The sequence below is a fragment of the Lotus japonicus genome, chromosome 2 (genome assembly GCF_012489685.1).
Source record: "Lotus japonicus ecotype B-129 chromosome 2, LjGifu_v1.2".
NCBI classification, from domain to species: Eukaryota; Viridiplantae; Streptophyta; class Magnoliopsida; order Fabales; family Fabaceae; genus Lotus; species Lotus japonicus.
Genome location: NC_080042.1, coordinates 92,813,420 through 92,825,063, shown reverse-complemented (window position 1 = coordinate 92,825,063; position 11,644 = coordinate 92,813,420). Strand labels below are relative to the sequence as shown.

Below are 11,644 nucleotides of genomic sequence, written 5' to 3'. Positions count from 1 at the left end.
TAAAATGCTTTGAATATGTAAAACAAAAATAGTTTTAAAACAAAGTAAAATAAACTAAAATTACAATAGTTTTGGGACGGAGGAAATTGTTGATTATTTATGTATAGATCCTCTTTCTCTATATGTTTAATGGTGTGAGGAAGTACAATTTATTTCGTTTCATAGCTTGAGAGTGAATAGGGGATGAAGAATGCTCAACCTAGATTATTGATCAAACACTCTTTTCTTTTTTCTTTTTTCTTTATTTTCATTTTGCTCACAAAAACAATGCATCTTTCGATGGATTCTTCAAACAACTGCCGGTGGTGAGGGAATTTGAGCGGTTATGATGGTATTGATTGGAAAATCATTGACAACATTCTCTCTAAAAAGAACAAATTGAAATTACTATGTAAAAGTAATTTTCATGGGTAAAACATTGAGATATGAAAAAGCAGCGAAATTCAATGTAACATTTGCGAAGTGGTCTTTGCCATCAATTTTCTACTAAGTTTTAATATTTAGTTTTAGGGAGAGAGGTTACTAAGTATTTTTTTCATAATTTCTAAGGAGTAAATATATATGACAGTCAACATATATAAGTCATGAGAATTAGTAAATATTATTCTATATATTTAAATTATTAGATAAAGAGCACACACATAAAAAAATGATAGAGTGAAGAATGATGTTTTAAGGCAAAATGTTGAGCGTTTTTCTATTTTTAATTGTTGGCTCAATAAACAAATTTATGATCAAATTTTAGGTTCTTCCAAAGTCCAAACTAACTTGGATAGAGGTCATATTAGTTCATGTGTTTGTAAAAACGTTTGATTTTGGTTTTCCAGTCAAAAAACCGCCAGTAATTGTATTATAAACCGTTAGTAATTGTAAACAAAACCGCCACTAATCATAATTTTTTTGGTTAAGGGACCAAAATCAAACACTTTTACAAACACAAGACTAATATGATCCTTAACACAACTAACTTTCTTAATTTTTCAAAAAAAAACTGACTTTCTTATATATATAAAAAAGTATTTATGAAGTTGTTATATAAATAAATAATATAGAATATCTAGCCGTGCCTCTCACATTTCCATACAAGCATATATGTATATATTTACCAACCACACTTTGAATAAGTCCAACCAGAAGTTGTAAATTCAAATCAATATCAATAAGAAAAATATTTACCAATCACATAGATGTTTCATGTTTCTTTGCAAAGATGTTTCCCGTTAGATAGTTGTCCTTTTAGGCTTTAGCCCTCCTCTTGTAACAACAACAAAAAATTAAAAATTTTGTAACATAAATCGGTAATATTCATTTTTTTATAAGTCTTAGTTTTGAAATTCAAAATTTAAATTTCACCTCCATCTACCGAGTGGCATATTTCAATTTCACATTTTTGTTATTCATCCTGGAAATGCTGGCTGAATGCTGTACAAAGTAATAAATTTTAATATCTTTTTTATCATAAAATTTGAATTGCACTACCATTCAAATTTAGCTGTTTTTTTTAACTCAAATTTAGCTATTTAAAATTCATTATAAATTTATTCTCACACATGGAAGAGTGCACCTCAAAACTGATGTCTCATTCTTTGCAGGTTAAATCATATTTAAAAGAAAAGGACAAAATGTGAGTTTATCAAAGATTCAAAGGCACTTCTAAATTTTTATGCTTTATTTTGTACTGAAATTTTTAGTGCAAATTGTTTTCAAATATCCTAGTTATTTGTTATGTAATTTTGTTCATTGTACTTCTACGTTAATTAAGATGTTAATTAAGATGTTGCTCATTTCACTTTTGTAAGCTATTACAATTTTGATGAAGTTTGTTACATGTTATATTTATTTTGCAACTCGATGGAGTTAAAATAAATCACAAGGACCATATAAAACATCATTATTTTAACCAAAAAAAAACATCATTATTTTAAATTTAACTTTATTTTTTCATTTTCCTTATTATTCATTCGTGTACTAGTATAAGAGGGGAGGAGTTTTCCAAGGCGCAAAAAAAAAGTATAAGAGAGGAGAGGAAGATAATGGGAGTAGCAAGAAAACTCACGCCAAAATGGAAAAAACAAACAAATCTAGAAGTTCAAATAAAATGCAAATAACACGATCAATGGCCACCCAGCACAACAAAAGAATGAGGCCAAGACCATACACTATCCCCTCGAAACTCATCCACCATACATGACGAAGCCCAATAAGATCCAAGGCTAAACACACACCAGGTCCACTAGAAAGCTACTCACCAAACCCACCCTCAACAAAATTACATAATTGATAGGCAAGGATTTGTTTTCCATTCAAACAAAGATTTCTGAAAGTCTCACACCTTTGCCTTAACCCAATTTTACCTTAATCGGCCAAGAGTGTGTCACAATAAGAGCATTGTTCAACTCTTCATCCTTAAATATGATAACATTCCTTAGAATCACAAAACTGCAACCATCCACAACACCAATTCCCCCAATCTCTAAGATTTATTCCTACCAAGATGGGTATTGAGAGAAATGCACCTTTGAAGATGATGGTAGAGCAATTTAGACGCCTAACGCCACAAAAAAGATTACTCTATCTATTCATACATGTACAAATACATAGGATCTTTGAGTTCTCCACTTATCCTATCCATTTTTTAAATCCCGCCATATTAGAAAATGATATTTCTTCAGTTAAGATTCAAGTATTTTCCTGTGACAAACAGCAATATCCTCTATTTTTTAATTTTTTTTACCTTAAACCCAGTCAGCAATACTTTTTTCTTTTTGAAATTTCGGTCAACAATACATGGAAGAATATGGATAAGGAACTAACAATCCGGGAAATGCTTTCAAAACTTGGATAACAAGTTTTTTTTAAGTTGGAAATGTACTCTTTTTCAATCAGGATAAATGGATAAAAAAAATTAAAGTAATCTTAGGTTAGTTATGTGGCATACGCACATCAAAGTAAATGGATAATCTTACTTTGTTTTCTGTTGCTAAAGTTTCTCCAAGTATATATGCAACGTGCCAAACGCTCTACTTATAGCATGTGTGGATAAAGTAACCACAACTCTATCTATTATTTGGTTTTTGTTTTTTTAAAGCATTATTTGGAGGACTAAGAATATTCCATGCATTAGCTTCTCACTTATTTAATATTATATAGTTTGAGAATTAAGTTTATCCTATGTGGCAAATCCAAGAGCGGCAAAAGGTCTGAGGAATCTCACCATCCAATTAGGACGGTGTAGTTAACAATTCTCTTCATGCTAGTTGTGGATGTGTGGTTCGTAACGCAGATGGGAGCTGGTTAAAAGGTTTTAGCTGGAATTTTGGTACCTTTGCTTCAGCTAATGTTTTCCTAACGGAATTAATGGCGGTGAAGACATCAGTTGAAGCCATGAGTTTGGACTTAGCTCGCGTGATTGTTGAGTCGGATTCCTTGGACATCGTTGATTTACTTCTCTCTGACCTTGGCTCTCACTGTTACAAGCATGTTGCTTCAGACATTCTTCACCTGCAGCGTGAGCATGGGGCTCTAGTCTTCCAACATGCTCAGCGGGAATGCAATTCACTTGCGGATTACATTGCTAAGTTTGGTTTGTTTCTTCCCTATGGGGAGCACTGTTTGATCACCCTTTTGAGGAGTGTTCTTCTTTTCTCTTGTTAGATGTTCTCAATTCAAACTCACGCACCATCATTTCAGGATTTTGTTTAATGGGTCATTTAAATGTGTTAAATTAGAGAGTCAGCACCCTCTAACAACCGTAATAATATAGTTTTACTTTTATCTCTTATTGTAGCCTAGTCATCAACTATAAATAGAGAGTCAGCGCCCGTAATCACACTTTATATGAACGCACCCATGATTGAGTGGTAGAACCCCTTTTGCATGGGACTTCCCATCTATTGGAGCAGTGGCAGAGCTTTATACTTTATAGGGACGGGGAGGAGCATTCGCTCCCCCAACTTTTTTGGAAAAACCTTTTGAAACATTATATATAATGAAAGTGCAAAGATGTACATCAGTCTCTTGTTGGCCTAGTGGTTAGGTGATCTTCACTCACTTTACCTCTGTGCACTTCTTTTGTTTTCTTTGTGATTTATTTGGGTGGGGAATTGAGTTACATAGAATTACATCTCATGAGCAGCTTTAGATAGAATTTGGGCAAGAACACAAACAACAAAGTGAACGCTGCACTAAGGAGGAAACAAGCTCAGAGGATCCAACCCCCAAAAAAATTCCCCCAAGCTCTGCCACTGCATTGGAGCACTGAATTCTACCAGTCGTCATTACACGCTGGAGTATAATGTCCCCAAGGGTTAGTTCAAGTGGTAAGAGCTAGGGGACATAAGGGTTGGGGAGGGGAAGGTCCAGGGTTCAAATCCTGGAAGAGAAATTTGAAGGGATTTTCTAACTTACTAACAATTAACCACTAACATTTGTCTATCAAAAATAAAAACGCTGGAGTATAATTTTCATGGACTAGTCTCTAAGTCTCCTCTCATGCCATATAACAACGCCCAATGATACACTATGTTCATAAAATATCTCCCCTCCCCTCATGAACCAAATAAAAATAAGTTCCTCCCCTCCCCTCCTATGAACCAAACGTAATAAGTATTAAAATTTCTCCCCTCTCTTTCCTTCCCCTCCCCTCCCTTCCCTTCTCCTCCATTAAAATCCCCCTCCCCACCCACCTTTGAAACAAACAGTTTGTTATAGGATCCCATCTATTCAACACATATACAGAGAGTTATACAAATAATTTGAACATGGTGAAACATGAAATAGTTTCTACATGAGATCATTCTGACCCAATTTTTAATGTAAAACTACTTTATGTACACTGACATTTAATCTTTCTATGCTCACATAATTGAACTAATTTTTTATTTTAATTACATGAAAAGGTTTACTTTATGATTGATGTGACGAAAAATAATTTGTTGTTTGCATAAATAAATTTTATATTGATAATGCATTTTTTTGTCATCACTTTTTGTTTTGCCATATTCTCTCATAAAAATTGCTTCTCGTTAACTTTTTTTTCGTCCTTCTTGCATTTTATTTTCTTTCCCAACCAGACATAACCATAGTGTTGCCAATATGTGTTGAGTTTGTGCATGCTAGTTTAAGAATTTCTCTCACATTCAATTGTAAATGAAATAAGTGACAATTGGATCAGTGGCACGAAACAAATGCATGTTATTAGAAATTAGAATAGTCAATGACATGTGGGAAAATAGAAACAGACAACAATTCTGGTTGCTCGTACGCCGTAACAGTGTGAACTGTGAAGGACATGAATCCGCCTCGTTGGCCGAATTTGCCATGGAAATTTCGTATACTTACGCCACTTGTGCATTGATAGAATTTAAAAAGAAAAGGTTTGACCGCATAGAGAGAACCACTTCAATACCAAAGAATTCAGACATCTTTTACTTTTTGCTTGAAGCTGCTTCTCTTGAAATGAACCATGTCATTTATTGGGATGTTACCGAAAACGAAAAGTAACATGGTGATGGTGATGTATATAGTAATTTTCACTTTATAGGTACCAAGGCAACTAAGTATAGAGTGAATGGTTATATTCAGTTGCGGAGGCAGGATTCTAATCCTGGGGTGACCAAGATTAAAGTGTATAAATTTTTTAAGAAAATCTAAATTTTCATATGTATAATTTGTGCAACAAATCATATATATATTTAACATTTTTATAAGAAGAAAAAATATAGAAGAAGAATGAGTAAAACAAATACTAACTGACATATAAACATTACTAGATTGGAAATAAAATGTCAAAATAAATTAGAAAAAATGGTAGCATCATCTCAAAAATAGTAGTAAAAGAAAGAGTAAGAGGTTAGTTATCAAGCATGATAATTTTTTTGGATGGTGCAGTGCCATATTATTTTTTCCCCCAATATTAGTATAAAGAATAAGAATATGGGGGTGACGATGACATGACCATGTGTCCATGTCACCCCTTGCATCTGCCACTGGTTATATTGGTTGTTGATATTGTTGGAGTTGTTAGTAAATTTGTTTATGTTATATGGTTTTTGATTGTGTAAATGATATGAACTAACTTGATTGACATTTCATTTAATTTTGAGGATTAACTTGACTGGTATTTTAAACAATAAAAAATGATATAAGGTATTTTACAAGTTCATGGGCAAACCTGCCGATGTCCATCCAATATTTAAACAATTTGTCAATTCACTCAATAACTATATAGAGTAATTAATGAGGGGAGCTCAAATTAGCCACAACCTAAACTTTTGTCAGTTGGAATATCAACACCTCCTAACTTTAGGTAAAAGATCCATCAACAATAGAGTACGTAGTAGAGGATCTAGTAATTTACCCGTTAATATTTTTATATGATAAAATTTCATTCAAGTATCAAACTCATTCACACTTAGAGAAACAGTAAAACAGAATAGGAGAAATAAAAGATTGATCAAAGATGTGATAGTAAAAAACAATAAATTATGAAAAACAAGTGGAAATGAGATAGAAAAATAAGGTGTGATTGAATTAAAATGAGTTATTATATACAAACACGTGCTTGGTGACATTAAAATAGTAGGAATTTTATTTAAAAAATAGAGTAAAGTACACTCTCCCCCCTCAAGGTTTGTTAGAATTACACTCCACCTCATTCTTATCTAAAATCTACACTCCACCCCATTTTATATAGAGGCAAATTTAGTGACGAAAAATATTCTTCATTAATAATTAGTTATTATTTAATTTGTTAATCAATAATTTTAAAAAATATTTTTAATATATTCCAATAAATTTAAAATGGAAAACATCACAGTCCTCCCCATTCTCTCAATCGCGTTCTTCCTCCTTAAATTCACAATGTAAATTTTGCAATAGCACACCTGACCGGTTTACAAACCATATCTCGAACATAATGAAACATGCTTGTGTTTTCATATTTGATATTAATTCAATTTTAATCAAAATAATCTATTTATACCTCCAATTTTCAAAATTGGATTGTAGACCCAAAAAGTAACACAAATAGGTGAAGAAAATAGGGAAACAAAATTAAGAAATATGAAGTGGATCGGAGGTTATTAGAACCCAACGATGCGGTGGAGCACCGTTTTTAACAAAATCCAACAACATCTTAAACCAACAGAGCGTTCACTCACAACTTAAAGAGGTGAAGTTCACAATAAGTAGTTGAACAAGTGGCTTTGAGGATGTGCGATTCACGTTCTGGGGTTCAAGTCGCAACAAAACTTTGAGGCATGGTGGTGCCATGTGGTTTCACATTCTGGGACGGTGGTCGCCATGTTAAAGAGAGCAAAGGCTTGGTGGTGACCGTTTGTGGTGAGAAATATGATTTGGAGATAGATGAACAGACAGAGTTGATAGTTTTTTTAAATTTAATTCAGTAAATATGCATTAAATTTATTTAAATTTTCACTAATTAGTAATTATTTTTTATTAGTGACGAATTTGTTTTCGTCACTAAATTTTGCCTTTATAAAAGATGGGGTGGAGTGTAGATTTAAAAAAAAAATGGGGTGGAGTGTCATTCTTGCAAACCTTGAGAGGGGTGAGTGTATTTTACTCTAAAAGATAAGGTGATGATGAAACTATAACTAAAAGTAGCTATTGGGGCTTTATAGTTTCGCAGTATGGGCCGGGCCTACTATCTAACATAGTAGTATAGCCAGTGTCTCATGCGTGTCATGTAGCTACCAAGAATTGCGTTATTTAAACCACAGAAACTAACATGCAGCTACTAATTATGAATTGGCCTTTCCCTGCTAACTTCATCATTGATTATCATTATCCTATTCCTATTCCATTGAGAGTGAGTACCAACCTACTTAGTAATACAGCACACACAGGCGCCACCATTTTACTTACTCCGTTACCCCGCGAAATTCCCACGCTCGTTTTCTCATACCGACATTAACTACATCTAAACAGTCTCATAAATGATAAATCTAGTACTATAAATTAATGTGGATATTAACTCTTTTATATCACCATACACATGCATAACACATTCTCACAAATTAATTAAATTTCCTCAACTAAAGTCCCAATTACATATGGCTTCATCAACATCTTCTAAGAGGCACCCGGTGTACCATGGAATCCGTTGCCGCGGAGGGAAATGGGTGTCCGAGATTCGTGAGCCGCGAAAGGCGTCGCGAATATGGCTGGGAACGTTCCCCACGGCGGAGATGGCGGCGGCTGCCTATGATGTGGCGGCGTTGGCATTGAAAGGTCACGACAATGCTGTTCTCAACCTCCCTGGCCTGATGGGAATGTATCAGATGCCTGTGACTAACTCTCCTGCTGACATCCGCAGCGCCGCCACCGCGGCAGCGGAACTTATGAAGAATGGTGGCGTTGAAGAAGAAGAAGAAGAAGGTTCCGGCCACGATGTATCGATGAATGTGATGAGTGAGGCTGCTGCTGGTTCAAGTTCGTTATGGTTTGAGAGTGATTTCATGGATGAGGAAGCGATATTCAGGATGCCGAGCTTGCTGGTGGACATGGCTGGCGGAATGCTTCTGTCACCGCCCAGAATGAGCCCACAACACTCGCCGGAGAGGCAAGCTGGAGAAACTCTGTGGAGCTATTTTTGATCCGTAATTAGGTGTGTTCATTTACTTAGTTTATGCAGATTAATTACATAATTAAATTTAAATTAAGAAAATGTGGCTTTCTTCTGAACATTCAATTCTATAATTATGTCCTACTATTCTACTAAATGTGTGTATCAGTATTAATTTCAATGCTACAGTGAGTTCGATCGAGTTCTTCCTAGAAGAAGTAATTGGTATCAGAATTTGTTTTTGTACGTTTTACAATTTTTAAAGCGTTTAATTTATAAGCTTTTATATCAAGCGTACGAGTCCTATGAATTCAAGTGCATTCACTATATCTATATGACTATATCGTAGGGATAATTTTTTTTTTTCATGTCCGCTATGAAATTAATCTCCTTGTATATTTCTCCAAATTTTTCTTTTCATATGTTTAAGTAGCTCAATTATGTAAAAATTTATCAACTGTGATTAGACATTGTTGGGTGATAAGATATAACTATATCCCCATAGTGATTTTCGCCGCGGGCTCAAACATATATATTTATTACAAGGGTGAGAATATATATATTTTATACGAAATAAAAAAAAAATCAGTTGTACTTGATGCATTCTACAAATTACTGATTACATGAATAACTAATTTCAAAAAAAAGTTTACATGAATAACTTTTATCAAATAATTAAAATAATATTATAAATAATTATTAAATATTTTTATTTTATTTTTATATATATTTTGTCACTAATTTCTAGAATTTGAAAAAAAAATATATTAATGTTATATCATTCTTAAAAATAATTTTGCAGAACCAAATGTAATCCTACCTCAAAAGATAAGAACTCAATCAATTTATTTTAGGTTGTCTAAATGACCCATAAGAAAATTTGAGTTAAATAACTCATCATCCAATCACATTTGAGATAAGTGATGATTAGATGATAGGTTATTTAACTCGAACTTATCTTCAATGTGATTGGATAATGCTCTTTTGTTGCTTGTATAAAAAAAAATTGTGATTGGATGATGGATTATTTAACTCAAACTTTCTCATGGATCATTTAGACAACCTCATTTATTTGCGTTGTATTTTTAATATATTGTTTAGATACCCGTGTACTTCACTGATTGCAGTAGTTTTTTTATATTACCCCCTCTGTTCCTATTTAACTGTCAACTTTGAAGAAATTTTTTTGTTTCTATTTAACTGTCCACTTAGCATTTCAATAGAGCATTAAATGATGTTTTTACAACAAATGTCCTTGTCAGCACAATAAATGAGGAGAGATAACACATACTTTAAAGGGTAAAATAGAAAAATAATCCTCACTTTTTCTAACAATCAAAAAAATTAAACAAACCCTTAATATGTGTGTCTCCACTCAAAGTAGTCAGTTAAATAGGAACGGGGAGAGTATTAGTTATCTCTGCATAAATAAACGTTCATTTATTACTTAATTTCAAAGCTGTAAAAAATTTAAATTAATCCAAGACAGGGCATGATAATGAGAGAGCGCCTTGATAGAGTAATGGGAAACTGGAACTGGAGAAGCTCCTTCCCCCACGATATTGCCTCTGCACTCCCCAGCATCTCCTCAGATCATTCCATAATTATGCTCTAGTGCTGCCCCCAAGCCTCCAGTGGGAAATCGTTTCGTTATGAAGCATTCTGGGAAGAGGAGGAAGAATGTGGCCAAATTATCCAAGCTAGTTGGGCCCCAGCTCAAGGAGGTGAATACCCATGGACCAAACTGGTGCAAAACTTCAAGAGAAATTAAAAAGGGTAGATACTGAAATATTTGCTCTGAAGAAAAGACTCAACCAAATCCAACTTGTTGACCACTCTCAAATAGACTGGGATGAAATAAAAGGAATCAAAGCCAGAATTGCAGCGCTATGGGAACAGGAGGAAATATTATGGGGGCAGCGGTCTCGCATCAAATGGTTGAAATGGGGGGATAAGAACACACACTTCTTTCATGCCTCTACACTTCACAGAAGAGGTAGAAACAGAATCCATAGGCTAAAGCTAGACTCAGGGGAGTGGATTGAAGGACAAAGGAACTTGAACAAAGAAGCACTTAGGTATTTCCATAATGTTTTTAATTCTGAGGGCAGCCATAATTCTGAGGGATGTCTCAACAAAATCCCTTGCATCGTTTCAGAGGACCTCAAGAACCTTTTACTCATTCCAGTGACTAAAGCTGAAATCAAGGCAACAATTTTCAACCTGGGTAAAAACAAAGCTCCTGGCCCTGACGGCTACAATGGCCTCTTTTTCCATAAGAATTGGCTTACGATCAAAGAGGAAATTTGCTCAGCTGTGAACTCCTTCTTCCAAGAGGGGATTATCGCTGATGCCATGATTGAAACCCTCATCGTCTTGGTCCCAAAAATTACTCACCCATAATCATTAGGGCAGTATAGGCCCATTAGCTGTACAAACTTCATCAGCAAAGTCCTCTCCAGGATCATGGTTACCCGGTTGAAACCTCACATGCCCTCCATGATATCACCCTTTCAAAATGCGTTTGTAGGGGGAAGGTTGATACAGGACAACCTTGCTATTGTACAGGAGATGTTCCACACCTTGAAGAGGAGGAGAAGGAAGGCGGACAATGTTATCATCAAACTGGATATGAGTAAGGCGTACGATCGAGTTGAATGGAGTTTCCTAGAACGCACTCTACTTGCCTATGGGTTCCCTAACCGATGGGTCCAACTGGTTATGACCCTCGTGAAAGGCGTGTCTTATCGGATCAAGTTGAACGGCTACATAGGGAAGGCTTTCACACCACAACGGGGCCTAAGGCAGGGGGATCCTCTATCCCCCTACCTCTTCATCCTTCTAGCTGATGTCCTCTCCCATGTGCTATCGAAAGCTCAAGAAGAAAGACAGATTGTGGGCATGAAAGCTGCTCCGAATGCCCCGGGTCTCACCCACATGTTCTTCGCCGACGATTCCTTTCTTTTTGCTACGGCAAAAGAGGAGGAAATATTCCAGATCCAAAGAATTCTGCAAGCGTATTGTATGGTCTCAGGTCAAAGAATTAACATTTCTAAA

At 34.9% G+C, this 11,644-nt stretch overlaps 1 protein-coding gene across 1 annotated transcript; it reads left to right on the top strand.

Annotated features, from left to right (window-relative positions):
* The first annotated feature begins 7,991 nt into the window (after positions 1-7,991).
* Positions 7,992-8,879, top strand: LOC130735880 (ethylene-responsive transcription factor ERF027-like). The gene has a single exon (XM_057587753.1). It carries the CDS (start codon positions 8,076-8,078, stop codon positions 8,616-8,618), a length of 543 nt encoding a protein of 180 aa, XP_057443736.1. The 5' UTR covers positions 7,992-8,075; the 3' UTR covers positions 8,619-8,879.
* Positions 8,880-11,644: the final 2,765 nt, after the last annotated feature.